Source organism: Hippocampus zosterae, chromosome 2 (assembly GCF_025434085.1).
Source record: "Hippocampus zosterae strain Florida chromosome 2, ASM2543408v3, whole genome shotgun sequence".
NCBI classification, from domain to species: Eukaryota; Metazoa; Chordata; class Actinopteri; order Syngnathiformes; family Syngnathidae; genus Hippocampus; species Hippocampus zosterae.
In genome coordinates, this window is record NC_067452.1 from 38,854,527 (window position 1) to 38,875,820 (window position 21,294).

At 45.9% G+C, this 21,294-nt stretch overlaps 1 protein-coding gene and 1 long non-coding RNA gene across 2 annotated transcripts in view; both read right to left on the minus strand.

Annotated features, from left to right (window-relative positions):
- Positions 1-1,202: 1,202 nt before the first annotated feature.
- LOC127596608 (dedicator of cytokinesis protein 9-like) overlaps positions 1,203-21,294 on the minus strand; it is a 53,313-nt gene continuing 33,221 nt past the window's right edge. The window contains exons 37-54 of the mRNA XM_052059341.1: positions 19,594-19,660; positions 19,462-19,509; positions 19,021-19,157; positions 17,749-17,864; positions 15,960-16,097; positions 15,167-15,349; positions 14,971-15,084; positions 12,944-13,159; positions 12,796-12,853; positions 12,569-12,675; positions 11,404-11,526; positions 10,066-10,179; positions 9,317-9,463; positions 7,894-8,104; positions 7,364-7,554; positions 4,351-4,451; positions 4,092-4,230; positions 1,203-2,425 (exon numbers count right to left, since the gene is read on the minus strand). Of these exons, the coding sequence (XP_051915301.1) occupies positions 2,324-2,425; positions 4,092-4,230; positions 4,351-4,451; positions 7,364-7,554; positions 7,894-8,104; positions 9,317-9,463; positions 10,066-10,179; positions 11,404-11,526; positions 12,569-12,675; positions 12,796-12,853; positions 12,944-13,159; positions 14,971-15,084; positions 15,167-15,349; positions 15,960-16,097; positions 17,749-17,864; positions 19,021-19,157; positions 19,462-19,509; positions 19,594-19,660 (2,312 nt within the window). The 3' untranslated portion in view covers positions 1,203-2,323. The remainder of the gene's footprint in view (positions 2,426-4,091; positions 4,231-4,350; positions 4,452-7,363; positions 7,555-7,893; positions 8,105-9,316; positions 9,464-10,065; positions 10,180-11,403; positions 11,527-12,568; positions 12,676-12,795; positions 12,854-12,943; positions 13,160-14,970; positions 15,085-15,166; positions 15,350-15,959; positions 16,098-17,748; positions 17,865-19,020; positions 19,158-19,461; positions 19,510-19,593; positions 19,661-21,294) is intronic.
- Positions 5,638-6,587, minus strand: LOC127596625 (uncharacterized). The gene is made up of 2 exons (XR_007961516.1): positions 6,304-6,587; positions 5,638-6,203 (listed from the first exon to the last, which is right to left on the minus strand). It is a non-coding gene; the product is annotated as an uncharacterized LOC127596625 (long non-coding RNA).

A 21,294-nucleotide genomic window follows, 5' to 3' on the forward strand; every position in this document is an offset into this window, starting at 1 on the left:
CCTCACCAGGGAGGCGTTCAGGAGGCATCCGAATCAGATGCCCAAGCCACCTCATCTGGCTCCTCTCGATGTGGAGGAGAAGCGGCTCGACTCGGAGCCTCTCCCGGATGACCGAGCTTCTCACCTTATCTCTAAGGGAGACCCCGGACACCCTGCGGAGAAAACTCATTTCGGCCGCTTGTATCCGGGATCTCGTTCTTTCGGTCACGACCCATAGCTCGTTGATGACCAAGCTTTTCATTCTCTCAAAAAGATACGCCGTGAAGAAAATTTATTTGTAGCTGTGATTTTTTTTTGGGGGGGGGGGGGGGTCGTGACGCACAATTTCGTGAAATCAAGTTTAAACTTTGGGCATTAGTCTGCATTCATGCAGACCTGACAGTCTTCACTCTCTCAGTCATCAACAAGAGCGAAGGAGGCTTGCATTCTCCCAACTGGGGCAAAATCGTAACCCCGATCTGGAGAGGGCACCTCACCCTTTTTAACTCGGGACGGTAGTCTCAGATTTGGGAGGTGTTGATTGTCCGAGCGATAACGTTCGATCGCGGAAGGTTGCTTGGCTTGAAAAGGAGATTTTCGAGTGGGAACCCTTGGTCTCGATAAAAAAGATAGCATGTAAATGGGGATTCAAACGAGAGAAGAGATCCTCTGAGACGGGGAGCGGAGGATTCTGGGGTCATGATGGGAAATGTATTTTTCGTAAACATCAAGAGGCAAAGGTCAAAAGAATCAGGCGCACAATTTCAGTGTCACACCTGGACTGGATTTTTGCTTTTTTTCTGTATGCTCTCATTATTAGGTCCACCGGTGGCTCGTGCATCTGCTCCTATTTAAAGCCTTCAAATGAATTGAATCGTATTCACTTGAAAAAAAACTTTATTGGAAAATGAATTTTTCCCCACATGCTGTATCATCATTTCACATATCATTAAAACTAAAGAGGCGGCCCGGTAGTCCAGTGGTTAGCACGTCGGCTTCACAGTGCAGAGGTACCGGGTTCGATTCCAGCTGCGGCCTCCCTGTGTGGAGTTTGCATGTTCTCCCCGGGCCTGCGTGGGTTTTCTCCGGGTGCTCCGGTTTCCTCCCACATTCCAAAAACATGCGTGGCAGGCTGATTGAACACTCTAAATTGTCCCTAGGTGTGAGTGTGAGTGTGAATGGTCGTTCGTCTCTGTGTGCCCTGCGATTGGCTTGCAACCGATTCAGGGTTTCCCCTGCCTACTGCCCGGAGACGGCTGGGATGGGCTCCAGCACCCCCCGCGACCCTTGTGAGGATCAAGCGGTTCGGAAGATGAATGAATGAATGAATTAAAACTAAAGATATGTATAAATGCCAAATATTTCTTGTTTGTCTGACACATATTATAAACGACATCATCAGCTTGATAGAAACTAACCTGCCCATGACAAGCTGCCACACTCAAAAAAAGTTCAATACGCAAAACGGGATATAGCGGCAGCTTGAGATACAAGTTTAATTTGTTCCGTGACCACATTGTACCTTAAAACGTTGACTGTTTTTTTTTCTTTTCCTTTTTATAATTTTTGCTTGCTTTCACACTTTGTCAATTTATTGTTGTGCTGTGTTTTATGTGTTCAATAAAATAAACAAACAAAACACAAGTATGATATGCTTTTTTGATCAGAAAAATAGCACGCTATAATATTTGTACCTTCAATCCAGAATAAATTGTTTTGCGCCTGCTTGCTGTGCACTACTTGCCCACCTGGGGGCAGTGTAATGCAGACATACGGACATAAGGGGAGACCGTCAAGAAGTAAATCGAGATCATATTAGTCGCAGAGGATAAAGAATGTATGACTTTGAGGTTAGTTTTATAATTGGTCTACTTGTTGGTTGCAAGTCAAAGCAAAAAAAAAAAAAAAGCAGAAAGACGTCTTTGATTAAGAAAAAAAACATGTAAGTCATTCGTATCTCAAGGCCTCACTGTATTTGTGTAGCTTGTGATCATTTCCTCAGCATTCATCGAACACCGAGTAATAATTCTTTGAGGCTGGAAAAAGGCTTCAGGCTGTTCCGTGCCAGACGGAGACAGCTCGGATATATACGCAAGAGGCTTCTGAAATGTGCACTGTACACGATGATCTAAAATGAATGACACATGGCTAAACTCTATGGCGGACAGATGAAAGTTTCAAAAACGCCAATGTCAATACCCATTCACTGCTGTCTCCAAGGGAAACAAGACAAGCAGCGACTGATCACAGCAAGCGAGTGCAACGGGAAGAAATAAGAGCGGATGGTGGCTGAATGCGCCGGCCACTTGTTTAGCGACTTGAGTTGAATGTGAAAAGATCCATGTTAGAATATGGGAGCATTGTTGGGTGTGCCACTAATGGCATTGAAAATGCCCATTGAGTCGGACGACAAAGAGCCGCTGATGCCATCATTCACGGGGTTGATCTGGAAGAAATATTCAAGAGGAGGAAATGAGTTGGGTTATTTTTTTTCAAGATGACTTCTATAGTTTCATTCGTTCCATGACCATACTGGACACCAATAGGGGAACACCAGATATTTGCTTAGTTTCCCGAAACATCAATGCCTCCAAATGGGCCGTCAGGAGATGCACTTTAACCATCGACCTTTTTTCAGTTGGCACAGACCGGCGAATCGTATGGCATGTTTCTGGATATGTTTGTCATGTGGACTTGAGAAGCACAAGAAGGTAAACAATTTAAGGAAAACATATGAGACGACAAACAATGGAGCAGTCGAGGCTCGGGAGGTCGAGCGGGTCATCCAGTGACTGGCGGAGCCGCCGTTCGAACCTCGTTCTGTCCTAAGATGTCGTTCTGACATCTTAGTATACGGCCACCAGAGTTTGAGTGTGGCACAGAAAAGCGGCAAAACCAAAATATGATGCATTATTATTATTATTATTATTATTATTATTATTATAGTTGGCCCGGTAGTCCAGTGGTTAGCACGTCGGCTTCACAGTGCAGAAGTACCGGGTTCGACTCCTGCTCCGGCCTCCCTGTGTGGAGTTTGCATGTTCTCCCCGGGCCTGCGTGGGTTTTCTCCGGGTGCTCCGGTTTCCTCCCACATTCCAAAAACATGCGTGGCAGGCTGATTGAACACTCTAAATTGTCCCAAGGTGTGAGTGTGAGTGCGAATGGTTGTTTGTCTCTGTGTGCCCTGCGATTGGCTGGCAACCGATTCAGGGTGTCCCCCGCCTACTGCCCGGAGACAGCTGGGATAGGCTCCAGCACCCCCCGCGACCCTAGTGAGGATCAAGCGGTTAGGAAGATGAATGAATGAATGAATGAATATTATTATTATTATTATTATTATTGACTCATTCAGTACCAGCCAATTCTGAACCAAGTCTGAAAAGACGTTCAAAAACGTCTTTGGGAGTGAATGAGTTAAGATAAGATAAACTTTATTTGTCTCACACTGGGGAAATTTGCACTCTGCAGCAGCAAAATTGGGGGTGAGGGAGGAAGAAAAAAGTTTTTCGTTGCACAAAATAAATGTTTCAGAAAAGAACTCTACACAGTTCAATATAAAATAAAGCATTCGCAATATATTTGTAGAATAAATTAGCAATAGCATAGAAAACTCAGCATAAGGTGGCTGTGCTATTTACAATGCTTACAGGTATTCACTACAAGTTTTTATTATTACTAAACAGGTTTATTTTCCTAACTGGTGTGTACTCTAGAAATACATCCACGCAGTTACCCTACTGTCATGTACTGTATATGCTTTCAAAATACTGTGCGTAGCGTGAAAATAAATAACAGTCGGTGCGTTGAAAAATAAGATCAAATGACTGGCATCCCTGCGGCCAGTAATCGCCTGTTTTTCTACCGACAGATTCTTGAGGCTGTGCACTTCCTGTTACTTCTTTGTTTTATGTTCACTTGGGTCACTTGCACCGCGAGGCATCACAGTGCGGCATTGAGCATACTGACGTGAAGATCCAGCCCTACGCTGACGCGGAATAACTTTTAGGCAGTATCTATTGCGCTGTAAATAAATTCAAAGAACATGGCGCGGCATCATGTTATCGAAATGACTCCCCACCCCACCCCCCCTCCCCCATTAGCATCCCGATTACCTGCTCGTGCATGATGTTTGACAGCTCCCGAGTCAGATCGCGGTAGTTGGCCTTCATTTCATCATGATACTCCTGCTGATCCTCTTTAATCAAGCGCTCGTTTACAGCGAGTGCCTGGCCGCAGGCCTCGGCGAAATGCCTGCCAAAGCACAGCCTTCGTTTTTAGTGCCAGTCGAAAGCCGCAGTAAATCTATTCACAATGAAAAGACATAAAAGAAGCTCACGGCATATGGGAATGACGCCGCTTTTCTGTACTCACCTGAAGACCTCTTTGAGTTGCTTGACCTTATTGTCCGGGTATTTCTTGGCACTGGTGTCATCTAAGAAGGCTCTGGCATAAGCGAGAGGACCGGCGTTGACCTGGGGATGACGATTTGTTGATTAGCACATGACAATAATTTTTATGACTAAATTTCTGCCGATGATGTCAAGATATATTGACATCCCCACACCACCCACAAGCACACTTAGTCTTAGAAACGATGTTCTTTAACTCCTGCATATAGTTTGGGTCAAATTTGACCCATTTTGAGCCATATCATTTTTCACCCTGAAATTAGATGTTTCCAAAAGTGACCCAAAATAAATATTCATTCATTCATTCATCTTCCAAGCCGCTTGATCCTCACTAGGGCCGCGGGGGGTGCTGGAGCCTATCCCAGCTGACTTCGGGCAGTAGGCGGAGGACACCCTGAATCGGTTGCCAGCCAATCGCAGGGCACACAGAAACGAACAACCATTCGCACTCACACTCACACCTAGGGACAATTTAGAGTGTTCAATCAGCCTGCCATGCATGTTTTTTTTGGAATGTGGGAGGAAACCGGAGCACCCGGAGAAAACCCACGCAGGCCCGGGGAGAACATGCAAACTCCACACAGGGAGGCCGGAGCTGGAATCGAACCCGGTACCTCTGCACTGTGAAGCCGACGTGCTAACCACTGGACTACCTTGCCGCCCCCAAAATAAATATATATTTAAAAAAATAATAACTCCAGTGAAGTCGACACGTACTGTAAAAATATAAATAAAAACAGAATACAATGATTTGTAAATCATGTTCAACCTGTACTTAATTGTAATCACTACAAAGATGTGAAAAGCGCTTTCAAATAAAATGTGTTATAATAATTATTAGTTCATGTTCAAACTGATACATTTGTTCCTGGTAAATAATCATTAACTCAATTTTATGACTGCAACACGTTCCAAACAAGCTGCGATAGGGTCACGTTTACCACCTTGTTACATCAGCCGTTCTTTTAACAACACTCAATAAATGTTTGTGAGCTGTGGACACGAATTGTTGGAAGCTTTGTAGGTGAAATCCTTTCCCATTCTTGCTTGATGGACATCTTCATTGTTGTATTTTATGTTTCGTGATGCGCCACATATTTTCAATGGAAGACAGGTCTGGACTGCAGGCAGGCCATTCAAGTACCCGCACTCTTCTACTGTGAAGTCACGCTGTTGTAAAATGTGCCGGATGTGCTTTGGCATTTTTTTTTTTTGGGTGAAATAAGCAAGGGTGCTCATGAAAAAGACGTTGCTTGGACGGCAGCATGTTTCTTCAAAACCTGTATGCACCTTCTGGCATGAATGTGGCCTCACGGATGCACTAACACAGCCCTGTACCATCAAGATGTTGACTTTTGAACTTTGCGTCCGTCACAGTCCGGATGGTTCTTTTGCTCTTTGGACATGACGTCCACAGTTTCCACATGCAATTTGAAATGTGGACTCGTCAGACCACAGAACACATTTCTCACTTTGCATCAGTCCATCTTCGATGAGCTTGTGCCGAGAGAAGCTGGCAGCGTTTCTAGGTGTTGTTGATGAATGGCTTTTGCTTTGCAAAGTGGGTTTTAAGTTGCACCTTAGGGATGCAGCGCCAAACTATTTACTGACATTGGTTTTCTGAAGTGTTCCTGAGCCCATGTGGTGAAATACTTTCGGGATTAATGTTTAGGTTTTGATGCAGCGCCGCATTTGGACATCGAAGGTCACGGGTTCTCAATGCCGGTTTTCAGCCTTGACGCTGACGTCCGGTGATTTGTCCAGATTCTATGGACATTGAGAATCGTTTTCCTTCCACAGTTTGACTATTATTTCCTGCATTTGTTCACAAAGAGGTGAACCTCACCCCGTCCGGGCTTGTGAATAACTGCGCAGTTCAGGGAAGCTGTTTTTATAAATCAATCGTGCCACCCACCTGTTCCCATTTAGCCCGTTCACCCGTGGGATGTTCCAAACCTGTGTTTGATGTGCATTCCTCAACTGCAACAGCTTTTTGGAACGTGTTGTATCCATAACATTATAGTTAATGATCATATGCTAAAAACAAAAGTTATCAGTTAGAACATGGAATAGTTTGTCTTCCATCTCCTAAATATCACTCAAATGAAACCCTCTAGTGTCCAGTGTCGAAATGGTTAAAATTACTTTTGTATACTTGCGTCGCTTGTAAATGGGGGCAAGGGAAAGTACACAAAGTGTCGACTTTGTTTTCTGCCAAAGTGATTGGTACTTATTATTTTGGCGGAAAATCTTATCTGACCAATATGTCCACTAATAATAGTTTTGGTTTCCACCAATCCTTTCATTATATTCAGTAAATTTAATCGGTCCAGTGAAACTCCTCTACAACAAAACCTACATGTGTGAAAATACCCCCTAGTGTGAAAAAAATCTTCATGCATTAAAGCCATTCCGTCTTTTCTGCTTGCCCCTACAACGAAAAGCCCCCCTGTTGCGTAATACGAAATCCTCGCAATGACGTTCACTACAACGAAAACAAGCTACTGCTACGGCTACTGCTTCGCTAGGAAACGGCAACAGCAACAACCACCCTGGTTTACACATGCGCAAGAGTACAGGAAGTATTTGTTATTGTTAGCACATGGTGAGAAATGTCACTCGTAGTTTCAGACAGCACAAACGTTGCATTGCTTGGTATAAAATGGCTACGAAACAGACCTTTGCAGATCAAGGATTTTTTTTTGGACAAAATCACTGAGGGGAGGGGGTCCCCCAATAGAGAGAACATTAATCACAAATGCAGTCTAGACTGAGCTTTTCTTTTGAACTGTGCTTTAATTTCAAAACTAAGGGCACCGATAAGGGACCTCCAAATGATTAGAACGTTGCGTTCTCATTCAAAACACGAAATTGTCCTGGTGAGCACAAACAACAAAAATCAAATGCAAAACAAATTGCGCCTCCAAAAATCCATTTTTAAGATGGAGAGGTGATCGCCGTATGGATGCACGCACCTGAACACAGACGCTGCCTTGCAGTTTAAGCTGCAGCCGGATCATGTCCACCTCGGAGGCCGAGCACAGCAGTTGCAGTTCGGCCACTTTTGCGCTCATCTCGTCGATGGCGACCTCGATGGGGCTGAGGTCACTCTGATGTTGATACATGACGGCGATGCGCTTCTTCACGTAGGGGAAACAGTGGGTGGCTAAGAGGGAGAACAACAAAACCAGGTTCAATTCAATATGTGTGGTGGCTTTAAACTTTTATTTATTTTTTCTTTCCGATCTATTGTGCTATTTTTCTGTTCCACGTAAAAGCCTCGCGGTGCATGTGAATCCATACTAAAGCAAACAGGACAATCATCAAGCGGCACGTGCGTTATCACGATTGAGTCAGAACTTGGGGATGAAGTCAACAGGGAGGGACTTTTTGATTTACTCCATGGTGGTGACTAAAGGTGAATAGATGGCGCTCATTTTGACACAACAACACAAATCCTTCTTTGTCCGTGGTTGTGTGCGGAGGCCCGTAACGCTCAACCTACTGGTGAGAATGGTCCGTCGTTTACACTGCTCCTCCACGCCACCCTGCTTCTTGCCCGACACCGTAAAGGGCGTCTCAAACACAAAACGACGGATGTTGTGGCTTTGCTCAAAGTCAGTCTTCCTCTCCTCCGACTCCTTGTCATCGAGGTATGGCACGACGTGCGTCACTTGGACGTAGGCGTACTTGGAGTCCAGGTCCTTGGGGTTCACCTGCGGGTTTGGAATACTGTAGTCGTTAAGACTGACCAAAGTGAGAACCGAAGATTTTGGAACATCGGATTTGCCATTTACTGAAGCTGGACCTGAGACAGGGCCTGGTTGATGGGCTTGAGATTTCCTCAATCAAGCCCAAACTCATCAAGCCGTGCCTTTATGGGTTTTCCTATTTGCGCCAGGGTGCACTGGATCACAAAAGCCCCTTCCCAAAACGTTCCCCACAAAGTTGTATGTGTGGAATTGTGTTTAACCCTTGGGTCCTTCAAATGAAAAAACCCTAAGTTACGCATTTGACAATTTTTGTAATGATGTATTTTGTGTTATACAAACATTCTTATTTTTTTTTCAAACACTCAAAATGTTCAGAGGCATCTGTGCTATCCATACATATAGTTTTTATTAGTTCTTTGGGATTTTTTATTCTTTATTTTTTGCAAAAGGAAAAAAAAAATTGTGTCTGGAGGTCCCAACCAAGCCCTACTAACAATCCCGACCGGACGTGTTCATGTAAAATGCGTTGTTTTGAAGCCTCCTGCAAAAAGGCAAACTCATTTGCGATCCTCTGGCGCCACCTAAAAGTTGCACAATTGGAATGACCTCAACCCAACAATGTGGCATGCATACGTCTGTCCAAGCGAAAACAAAGCGATTGACGTAAAAATCGCGTGAAATGCATGTTTACACATTAGGTTTACGATGCATTCAAAAATATGAATTATAATGGGTCTCTATGGTGCAAAATATGTCAATTGTGAAGATTACGGAATCAAACCCTTTTTTATTATTGCTGCAATGCCTGAGAATTATCAGCCGGTGACGTCATGAAATGTAGGCCATTTTAGAACCCCCCCCATACGTTTCTGCTCTCTCGTGTTTTTCCGAATGCCTTTGCTTTTGATTCAAAGACATAATTTTACATTTATCGCAAGCGGTGGACTACGAGGGATAAGGACAAACGCTTTTGTCCGTGAGTGTGCTTAACAGACCCTTTGTTGCAACCTTACAACGGACCATCCGCTGCAATGCACTCGAACAGAAATCTTCAGCCAAAGTGATGAGCGCTAGGGCAACAACGATCATGGCAAGTCAACTCCAAGTCGCAAATGAATACGGGCTGAATTCCACCATACGTTCGCCAGAGACGATGACACGGCAGTAAGTAAGGCTCAGCTGTTGATTTGTGCAGCTCTGCAAATGTGTTCCCACCCGTCCTGACTCCTGGATGATCTTGACATTCTCTTGACCGAACTTGTACGAGTAGAGCTTCAACAGCCTCTGCGAAATCTCAGCCAGGGGGGTGAACTTGGGCTCCTTGTAGATGTATTCTTTGCCATCCTCGTCCTCGAAAAAGCCCTACACGCGAAAGTGAAAGGCGGTCAGAAAACGCTGGTTTTACAAGTCCGTTTCGTGCCATTCAATTGTAAGCGTTTGTCATACAAAGGACATGACAAGCGCTGCAGGTTTCGAACAGAGTTGGAACACCCCAGTGCCGAAAGTCTTTTTTTTTCTTTTCGGTAGAGTGCATTACCTGTCCTTTTTTGGACTACCGAAATACAAGCGGCTGAAATGAGTTTTCTCCGCAGGGTGTCCGGGCTCTCCCTTAGAGATAAGGTGAGAAGCTCAGTCATCCGGGAGGGGCTCAGAGTCGAGCCGCTTCTCCTCCACATCGAGAGGAGCCAGATGAGGTGGCTTGGGCATCTGATTCGGATGCCTCCTGAGCGCCTCCCCGGTGAGGTGTTCCGGTCATGTCCCACCGGGAGGAGACTCCGAGGAAGACCCAAGACACGCTGGAGAGACTATGTCACCCAGCTTGCCTGGGAACGACTCGGGACCCTCCGGGGAGAGCTGGAAGAAGTAGCTAGGGAGAGGGAAGTCTGGGCTTCCCTGCTAAAGCTATTGCCCCCGCGACCCGGACCCGGATAAGCGGTAGATGATGGATGGCTGGATGGCATTACCTGTCCAAAAAAGGCCACTCTGAAGTATGTGCCCAGCAGACGTTTGCCCGTATGCATCACCTCCAAAACTTTCGTGTAGGCTCGGTGGAGCGTATCATACACGTGCGTCAGTTTCTGCAGCAGCAAAACACAAACATCGAATTGCTTTAGTGTCATTCGCAGTACAGGTACACATTTTGGTCCTTTGGTGGTTCACATCACTTTGACTATTTTGAAATCTTTGGGTTAGCTTAATGAAGAAACTGCCGATTGGCAGTAATCAGACTTAGCTGATGTGTCAAGAGCAGCAGCCATTTTTAAGACCGGTTTAAAATTCAGAGCTGGCAAGTACAACTTTGACTACCTCAGATATCGTACAATGGAGCTATCCATCGATTCTCTGGCTCACTTATTCTGTCCTGGGTAATAGACGAGTTGGGAGTGTGCCGCGACTGACCCTGGATTTTATCATCAATCAATCACAGTGCTAACACACACAGACGGACATCAGAAAAGCAAGTACTAAACTGTACAAGGGATTATAACAAGTCCACACACCTCTGTTCAAATGCCAGGATTTTGACAAACCACTTCGCAAGTTTTTCCACCTTTAACGTGACCTATAACTTGTACGACTCAATTGTGGGGGGAGAAAAAAAAAATTGGCAAAAATTAAACCAATCACAGTCAAACTCGCACTGTTTATCGCCAAAGGAACACAAGCTGTGGATGTTTGCTTAGCTCCCATTTTGGATGACTGAATGTGATTCGTTAATTCAGAACACAGCCACATCTAAGTTGAGAGGGTGTGCACACTTATGCAATTTTTTTTTTTGGTAGATTATTTACTTGACGCATTCTCTCAAATTTCAATTCAACTGTCCAGGTTAAAGCCCATGTTAATTGTGCAACGATTAATCGACGAGGTGCAACGATTAATCGACGAGGTGCAACGATTAATCGACAACTAATCCATTTATCACATCCACTTTCTGCTCCGCTGATCTTCACGAAGGTCGCAGGCCATCACACCTCGACACAATACGGAGGGTTCAATTAAGCTACCGGATACCGATTTTAGGATATAACCGCTCCTTCGGGTGCCGTACTACATCCGTGGATAGTCGCTACTGAACAGTAATTCTTGACATATATCGGAGGCTTTTGAGACTATTTCCTCCATGAAGGAGACTCCTGACCGGCAGAGTGGAACTCCTTTGTTGTCTCTTCATCGGGCTGAGGATCCTGACGTGATATTTGGAAATACATCTGGGGTTTTTTTTGGAACTGTCCAAAATTGGGGGAGAGGAACAGTCCATGTATGTCCCTCCATGTACAATAGGGCTAAAATGACGATACCTCAAAGTCTCTACGTTTTTCATGAATGGGAATGATGAGCCTGTAGACATCGGCGATGAGCTCATAGCGCTCTGCATTCCAAAGACCATCGGCGCACTCCTCCAACAGCTCCATCAGTACCTCCTGTACAAACAGAATCATTGCAGGGACGTTTTATTGCCTTTTGATTTTCATCCACACACAAAAACAAAACAATACAAGTCAAGTCAAGTCAAGTCAAGAGTATTTCTCGAGCACTTTCAAACAGCCATCGCTGCATACAAAGTGCTGTACATGGAGCGATTTAACATACACAATGAACAGTAAGACAAATCTGTAATAAACGCGGTAGAAAGCACCAAGCAGCAAAATCAAGAACAAATCTAAGTCATGCTGAGTCGAACGCCAAAGAATACAAGTGAGTTTTGAGGAGGGCTTTAAAGATGTGTTTTTTGTTATTGTAAAGTGTCCTTGGGTGTCTTGAAAGGCACTTATAAATAAAATGTATTATTATTATTATTATTATTATTATTATATAATTATTGGGTGGCCCGGTAGTCAAGTGGTTAGCACGTGGGCTTCACAGTGCAGAGGTACTGGGTTCGATTCCAGCTCCGGCCTCCCTGTGTGGAGTTTGCATGTTCTCCCCGGGCCTGCGTGGGTTTTCTCCGGGTGCTCCGGTTTCCTCCCACATTCCAAAAATATGCATGGCAGGCTGATTGAACACTCTAAATTGTCCCTAGGTGTGAGTGTGAGCGTGGATGGTTGTTCGTCTCTGTGTGCCCTGTGATTGGCTGGCAACCGATTCAGGGTGTCCCCCGCCTACTGCCCGGAGACAGCTGGGATAGGCTCCAGCACCCCCTGCGACCCTAGTGAGGATCAAGCGGTTAGGAAGATGAATGAATGAATGAATTATTATTATTATTATTATTATGATCTCATTCTTTGTCCGACTCGTCCGTCGATGGGTGGTTTGTTCATTGACACGGCGCCAGAAGTGTGCGCGGAAACATATGGACCGCGCCCCGTGCCAAAGTCTGTTTTGAGTTCCCCGTCATAATTTCACAGAACAATTAACACTCTCGACAGAGATAAGGGCGATGGTACGCAGGCATTATGTGACACGTGAGATAATGAAAAAAAAAATGTTGCATCGGGGCGTTGGAGTGACGTGGAATGGACGGACCTCGTTAAAATGCACATCCTGCATCCCGACGTCCTCCATCATGGCTGCCTCTTCATCAATGTTCGGAGTGATGACGCGAAAGGCCGAGCAGCCGTGGCTGAACATTCCTTCCAAATAAAGAAAGGGAAGCCAAACGTGAGGCCTGTTCCTTTCTGGCGCTTGTGTAATCTACAGTCGTGCGGGATCATAAAAAAATGTTGGGAGCCAAGAGGCAACGGTGCGCTCACCTTTCCTCCACAAGTACTCAGCAACCAGAGCCGCGACGTGCACGTAGCAAATGGCTGCCTGCGAGTAAAGCAGAGAAGATCCAGATTAAATCCAAAATGATGTTCTTAAGAACAGAAGCGTCAGTATGTGTTGTTTTTGTCAAAGCACCTCTGAAAGGTCGCCATTTTTGTTGTGGATCCGGGCCATGCTGTCCAACCAGGTCTTGCGGAGCTCTGGCGTGCTGGTGTACGACTTGGCTAAACTGTACTGGAGGTCCACCAACATCTCCGGGTCATTCTCGTGCTCCTTCATTTGCTCGGTGGCCATGAGCACCGTTCGGATTCGTTTGGTCAGGTCCTTCACATCTGAGGGGAACACAGTGTGCTGCAAAAACGCAGCGGTGCGCACGTGATCTTAAGCTTAACTTCAGGTCGGGAGCACAAGACGCTTTTGTATACTGAAGCGTCGGAAAAGTTCCGTTGAATCCATTGTGGACTGAACGCAAAATAAGTGAAGCACACCAAAATATTCATTCATTCATTCATCTTCCGAGCCGCTTGATCCTTACTAGGGTCGCGGGGGGTGCTGGAGCCTATCCCAGCTGTCTCCGGGCAGTAGGCGGGGGACACCCTGAATCGGTTGCCAGCCAATCGCAGGGCACACAGAGATGAACAACCATCCACGCTCACACTCACACCTAGGGACAATTTAGAGTGTTCAATCAGCCTGCCACGCATGTTTTTGGAATGTGGGAGGAAACCGGAGCACCCGGAGAAAACCCACGCAGGTCCGGGGAGAACATGCAAACTCCACACAAGGAGGCCGGAGCTGGAATCGAACCCGGTACCTCTGCACTGTGAAGCCGACGTGCTAACCACTGGACTACCGGGCCGCATGTCATTTTCATTCATTCATTCATCTTCCGAGCCGCTTGATCCTTACTAGGGTCGCGGGGGGTGCTGGAGCCTATCCCAGCTGTCTCCGGGCAGTAGGCGGGGGACACCCTGAATCGGTTGCCAGCCAATCGCAGGGCACACAGAGATGAACAACCATCCACGCTCACACTCACACCAAGGGACAATTTAGAGCGTCCAATCAGCCTGCCACGCATGTTTTTGGAATGTGGGAGGAAACCGGAGCACCCGGAGAAAACCCACGCAGGCCCGGGGAGAACATGCAAACTCCACACAGGGAGGCTGGCCCTGGAATCGAACCCGGTACCTCTGCACTGTGAAGCCGACGTGCTAACCACTGGACTACCGGGCTGCCCCCACACACCAAAACAATCTGAACTGAATGCAGTAAACTACCTTGAGGTGAACTGAAACGACCCGCATAGCGTGACGTCAACTCATGTGAATTTAAGTTGTGTCAAGTGAGATGTGACACCCATGAAGCTAAAGCCAATCGCGGAGATTATGGCAATTCATGATGTGGGAAAAAAAAAATTCCTGACGACTGTTGCTCCCTGTGTGGAGTTTGCATGTTCTCCCCGGGCCTGCGTGGGTTTTCTCCGGGTGCTCCGGTTTCCTCCCACATTCCAAAAACATGCGTGGCAGGCTGATTGAACACTCTAAATTGTCCCTAGGTGTGAGTGTGAGTGTGAATGGTTGTTCGTTTCTGTGTGCCCTGCGATTGGCTGGCAACCGATTCAGGGTGTCCCCCACCTACTGCCCGGAGACGGCTGGAATGGGCTCCAGCACCCCCCGCGACCCTAGTGAGGATGAAGCGGCTTGGAAGATGAATGAGTGAATGAATACATATATTTATAATTGACATCGAGTTTGCATGTTCTCCCCGGGCCTGCGTGGGTTTTCTCCGGGTGCTCCGGTTTCCTCCCACATTCCAAAAACATACATGGCAGGCTGATTGAACACTCCAAATTGTCCCTGGGGTGCGCGGTGTGGTTGTCGGTCTGTGTGTGCCCTGCGATTGGCTGGCAACCGATTCAGGGTGTCCCCCGCCTACTGCCCGAAGACAGCTGGGATAGGCTCCAGCACGCCCTGCGACCCTAGTGAGGATCAAGCGGTTAGGAAGATGAATGAATGAATGAATGTTGCGTTTAGGCACCGGGAGGGCTGTACAGCATGTACTTGATTAACCATTTGTTTTTATCCGCTGTTTGAATTGCTTGCTTTGTAAAGCCATTAAAAAAAAAAAAACGAAGTGTCAGACATCACTAACCCACCGCTGACCTTGATGCTTTGATCGCCGTTTGCACAGTTGTTAATGATCGACAGAGACTGCTGGAAACGCGTGCTCCCGATGCCGATCACATCGGCGATCAGTTGGCTGACGGCGATGACCACCTGAGCGGAATGCAGAGCAAACCAATCTGAGAGACAAACAAAAAAAAACCAAACAAGAATCCTTTTCATCACAAAGAGGTACCTGCAGATGGGTTCTGACAAACGATTTGCGTCCGGTGTAGTCGAAGTTGCTCTTCATGAGGAGGTAAAGGAGATGGGCGGCGGCATTGCGGAGGGAGCTCAGCTTGGAGTTGCAACACTTCAAGATCTCGTAGCATAAGGAGGCGCACATGTCGGCCCGGCCGTCGAAGAACGTACAGGGGAACTGCAGGATACGTGGGCGAGAAAATCTGATTTCGCAGGACCCCGCAAAATACGGGGCGTCTCTGAAAAATTCAATCTTTCATGGCGCCAGTCCTGGAACTTTTCTGATACACTTTGTACAGACCTTCTAAATATTCATTCATTCATTCATCTTCCGTACCGCTTGATCCTCACTAGGGTCGCGGGGGGTGCTGGAGCCCATCCCAGCCGTCTCCGGGCAGTAGGCGGGGGACACCCTGAATCGGTTGTCAACCAATCACAGGGCACACAGAGACGAACAACCATCCATGCTCACACTCACACCTAGGGACAATTTAGAGTGTTCAATCAGCCTGCCATGCATATTTTTGGAATGTGGGAGGAAACCGGAGCACCCGGAGAAAACCCACACAGGCCCGGGGAGAACATGCAAACTCCACACAGGGAGGCCGGAGCTGGAATCGAACCCGGTACCTCTGCACTGTGAAGCCCACGTGCTAACCACTGGACTACCGGGCCGCCCCAAAACAACGATTGATGAGCCAAATCATTCATCCATTCATAAACGATGTATTTATGTCCACATATGCCACAGTGAGATATCAACAGGCGTCCTCATCAAGACGGTTCACCTTGAAGATAAAAGTCCTCAGTGAGATGAAGACCTGCCTGAGAGCGGCCTCAGACTGAGGGATCTGCAGAAAGCACAGATGCAGCTCAAATACTTTCTTCATCAGCGGGTTGTGGCCCAGATCTGAGATCAGCTGGCTCTGAGGGAGGAAGCGGCGCGTGTCACCATATTGGAAGTGGAGTTCAGAAGGATTGCGCAATGCCATAAGACAACAATGGTAATATAGTGTCACTGGTACCCTCTGATGTTGCTCAGGGGGTTACTTGAAGTGGAGGTTTGTTCCCCTCCCACAAAAGTTAATTTATCTTCATTTTTTTGTTTTGTTTTAAAAGTCTCTAACTCATTCGGTACCAGCCGATTCTGGACCAAGTCTGAAAAGACGTTTAAAAATGTCTTTCGGAGCGAATGAGTTAAGGCAGGCATGTCCAAAGTCCGGCCCGCGGGCCAAATCCGGCCCGCGGTCGAATTTCATCCGGCCCTCGGCCCCTGTCATAAAATCAGTGCCGTCTGGCCCGCAGGTTGGGCGCAATGGAACACGTGTTGCATTGACTGAGGTCTCGTAGACTGGCGAGTGATGTTTCATAGAGTACTGCTTCCCTCTAGTGGCTAAATGAGTAATAGCATTCACTAAATGAGCAATAGCATTTAGACACTAGAGGGCATCACTCACGAGTTAACAAGACATCACTCCGTGTTTATATTGACTGATATGTCATTTTTCAAATGATCCTTGCAGTTGTGGATATGTGTATTGCTTGTTCGTTTCCCTGTTGTTCGAGTCAAAGGTTTTGAGACTATTGAAAAGTCATGGTGATACATTTTATGTTTCAAATCAATCAATTTGCACTCAGGAGACTTCCGTTTAAGAAAAAGTCAAGTGAATAAGCAGTTGCATGTGATATACCTGTTTCAAATGAACCAAAAGAAATTCTTAAGATTGTTGAAATTAAAATAAAAATGGAAATGTGAAACAGACTGGCTTACTAAAATTTGTTGAACAATATTGTTGTTCAATGTAAAAAATGTCAGCCAAGGTCGCCCCCCCGACATTTTACCACATAAAATCTGGCCCCCTTGGCAAAAAGTTTGGACACCCCTGAGTTAAGGGGATGCTGAGTGTCGATACCCATTCTTGGCAGGAAAAAGTGCATATTTTGTCTATAATGAACTTGATAACTTTATTATTTTTCGTGTGTAATTAACACCTTCCAAAAAAAAAAAAAAGCATTTGGCCACTTGCTGTCGACTGAAAATGACATCACACGTGCCGAGGGGGTCAGGTAACAACCAGTCACGGCTCCCGTGATGATCGCAATGAATACATGTGATGTGTCATTTTCATTCATTCATTCATCTTCCGAGCCGCTTGATCCTCACTAGGGTCGCGGGGGGGTGCTGGAGCCTATCCCAGCAGTCTTCGGGCAGTAGGCGGGGGACACCCTGAATCGGTTGCCAGCCAATCGCAGGGCACACAGAGACGAACAACCATTCGCACTCACACTCACACCTAGGGACAATTTAGAGTGTTCAATCAGCCTGCTACGCATGTTTTTGGAATGTGGGAGGGAACCGGAGCACCCGGAGAAAACCCACGCAGGCCCGGGAGAACATGCAAACTCCACACAGGGAGGCTGGAGCTGGAACCGAACCCGGTACCTCTGCACTGTGAAGCCGACGTGCTAACCACTGGACTACCGGGCCGCATGTCATTTTCAGTCGACAGCAAAATATTTTTGGTATCCCTTTGAAGAACTTGCATTCATTCAAAACATCGCTAAAAAATCCCGTACCTTAAATCCCGTGATGAAAACGCTCAGTGTGTCGAGCACGGTCAGACACACCTCTGTGGACACGTTGGCCTCCAGCAAACATTGGCTGGTCACATCCGCTTCTGTATGGCAGTAAACTGGCGGCAATAAAACATGGTCTGTGTCGATTTGTGTCACATGGATGATACTTCCGGCGACGTTGCTTGATTAATAAATGTTGCTTGGAGGATGATAAGTGGTGTTATTGTCATTGTTGCTAGCTACCGTTATTATTTTGATATCTTGTTTGATGAGAGAAATAACACAGGGTTAACGAGGCTGCAAATAAGTGAATTTTGCATCGCAGTTTGGAAGTCAAAATTTGCATTTTGCGCCTCAATAAAGCATATTAAAATGAAAAACAGCAAATTAACGTTTACGTGGGAAAATAAAGCTGCCAAATGTTGCACCCATAACACGTCATCATTATTCCAAATATTAAAAAAAAAATTTTTAAGACGGCAGCCGCTTTAGATTCCTTGTCCGTTTGTTTTGTTTTCAGCTCCTAATGGAGTGAAGGGCGTTCCCCTCCACCAGGCCCACCCGTTCCGCGTTTCAATCAAGTCCGCCTTGTATTTAAGGACTGCCGAGCTGCCTTGTCTCTTGTACGATTATTGACCTCGCCGGAGTGCTTCAAGTGTTGTTTTCTAGACCTTCTCGATACTCCCCATTGTCGCTCTAGTTCGGATTTTTATTTTTTCTTATTGCTCTTGATCTTTGAGCCTTATTGGCTTCTTGACATTTCGTTCCTTAGCCTTTGCAAGCGCTTTTCTCGATAAACTATTTCTCCTTGTGACCAGCGATTTCTGTTTTTACTTTGCCCGGTGCAGTTTTCTGTAAATAAATATTTTTGTTATCGCATTGAGCCTGCATTTCTGGAATCCAAAAACATGTCAAATGTTCAGTTCATCAGCTAGCTCTGCAGAAGCCTGATAGCAATCCTTATCATTTAGATCGGATGCGTTTATTTTGACTCCTCCAGATGCTGCTCTTGGTTTAAATATAAAGGTTAGTGCAAATTTCACTACATCTTTAAATCAAGAGTGCCATCTAGAGGAGTCAAAAACTATCACAAGTGCTTCATGAAGCTTCATTTGCCCATCACTAGCTGTGGGTATGTCAGCTGTCTTATTGTGGCATCACAGCTCAGGGCAGGGCCATCGCAAGTCAAAGCAAACAACAGCAATGCCCTCCATCGTCCCCCCCCCCTCCCGCCCCACCACCCTCAATTGTTAAAAGACTGTAGAATCTTACTGTTGTTGAGCGTATGCGAATTGTCCAATGTCCCGAGCTGTTGTAAGCGGGCGTGCAGGATCCCCGCCCTGTTACGAGACACAGGCAGAGTCAAGGACTTTCGATCTGGACCCAGAGGCATTGCCACTTCATGACTCCTGTTGGCAGCAAAACAAATAGACGTCCCAAGTCAGTTTTGCTTTCACTGAAACCAGATGTGTAGTAGTAGTAGAAAGAAATTATGTCATTTAAAAAAAAAAAAAAAAAAGCGAGCTAAGTTAGTGGACTCTTACCGATGAAGGAGAGCGGTTAAGGGCCATAACATTCACTGTATCAAATAATTCGCCCAGCAGCAATTATGATGGCAGAGCAAGCAAAAAGGATTAAAGGACTCGAATAAATTTTTTTTAAAAAAGCCGACATTTTAATTTCAAAAGCTATTGAAAGCAACATTTACTCCACCTGACAATGACTCGCTTGCCCATGTATCGAAACTGATGAAGGCAGACTCTGCAGATCGGACAAAATGAAATAAAAGTGAGCTCTGGGTAACCACTTGTACACGGTAATTGGATGCAATATCGCCACACTTACTCCAGCAGTGTAAAAAAGTCCCTTAGCTCCGAGGACGATGCTTTGCGCCAGTATGCATAAAGGGCATCTGAGGGTCATAAAAGTGAGCCGTTATATTCTTTCCGTGAACGACTGAGACGGCCGTCCATTTCTGAACCTGCCGGCTCCAAATCACAGAAGTGGCCGAAGCCTATCGCCGACTTGGGGAGGATTACACTCTGAACCGGTTGCCAATCGGTCACAATGTGGTTGTGATTGTATCAACGAAATGAAAATTAGATCTACAGTTTGAAACGATCTCACTGGCCGTTACGCTCCGGTTTACACCAATGGTTCTCAAACGGGGGTACACATATCCCTGGGGAGACGTGAAGGCACTTCTGGAGACCTTCCAGCTACCAAGAATGGCCAACAAAGATCCTCAGTGAAGCACAAGCCCAAGCGTCTCACTAAAATGTCACACTCAATGCAAAACAAGCAAACAAAAACTCAGTTCAGGGCAACAACGCAACATTTAAAGTTCTTGGTGGGTCATATTATTCCTTTTCGCTTTATGTTGCTACTAGCTGGTTCGCCGCCCTCCGGGCGGCTCATCAGCTAGTTCCTGCGGAAGGCTGGTAAGGTGGGCCTTCGGCCCACAAAAGTGTTGTTGCTTGGTTCAACTTTTGGTTCATCTTCATTGCTTATCGCGAAAATAAAGAGATGTTTAGCTCTACTAAATAACTAACAATTTCATTGCAATGCTTGTGGGTAGACAACATTTTTTCGCTAAGATGCCCGCGCGATCGTAGTGAGCCACTGCCTGAGCGGCGCGGTGAAGTAGGTACGTTTTGAAAAGGGACAGACGGAAGGACAGACCGCGTGCGGGACGACGCGCAATATATATATATATATAGATAGAATACTCCATTATTTCCGCCCAAAAAACAAAAAAAAACAAACAAACCAAAAAAACTAAAACTAAAAAACTAAAACAAAGCATTAAAAAAACCTGCATGGACCTATAGAAGATGTTATGTGTACAAATCTTTCTTTATGATTCATTCTTTCTTTCTTTTTTTTTTTCTTGGTTATATTTTCGAGGTAGCCCAACAAATGGCGTTGCAAAGTTGCGTAAATCAAACACGGATGGCAGAGCACGCAGTTTTCAAAAATGTGTGACACGTGAGATTGAGCTGCGCGTGCAAATTTCATGTTGGGGATAGAAAATGTCCTCCGATTCTGGAATAACCCAAATGCTGCAACGCCGCCATTGGTTTCTGAGAGTTAAAATCTCAATAAAAATAGAGTTCAAATGCTGTCATCACACCAGTTATTTTTTTTGTTGTTGATGTTTTTTTGTTTTGATCTCCATGCACTGTTGCGATGTTACACGGCAAATTCCCCTAAAGGTCCAGTTATTGCTCAGCCATCCAGAGAGTGCTCAAAGCCCCGAGATGAGACACTATAAATCCAGCAGCTTCAGTTTCTTTCTTTCTTCAGCTCAGCAACAGCATTCACACACGATTCCCACCAAAATAGTATGCGGATGTTTTTAGTAAATGGTGGTCTGCTGTGATGCGGACGTTGTATCGGTCTGTCGTGGTGAAGAAGGAGCTGAGCCAAAGGGCGAAGCTCTCAATTTACCGGTCGATCTACGTCTCAACCCTCACCTATGGTCACAAGCTATGGGTCGTGACCGAAAGAACCAGATCCCGGATACAAGCGGCCGAAATGAGTTTT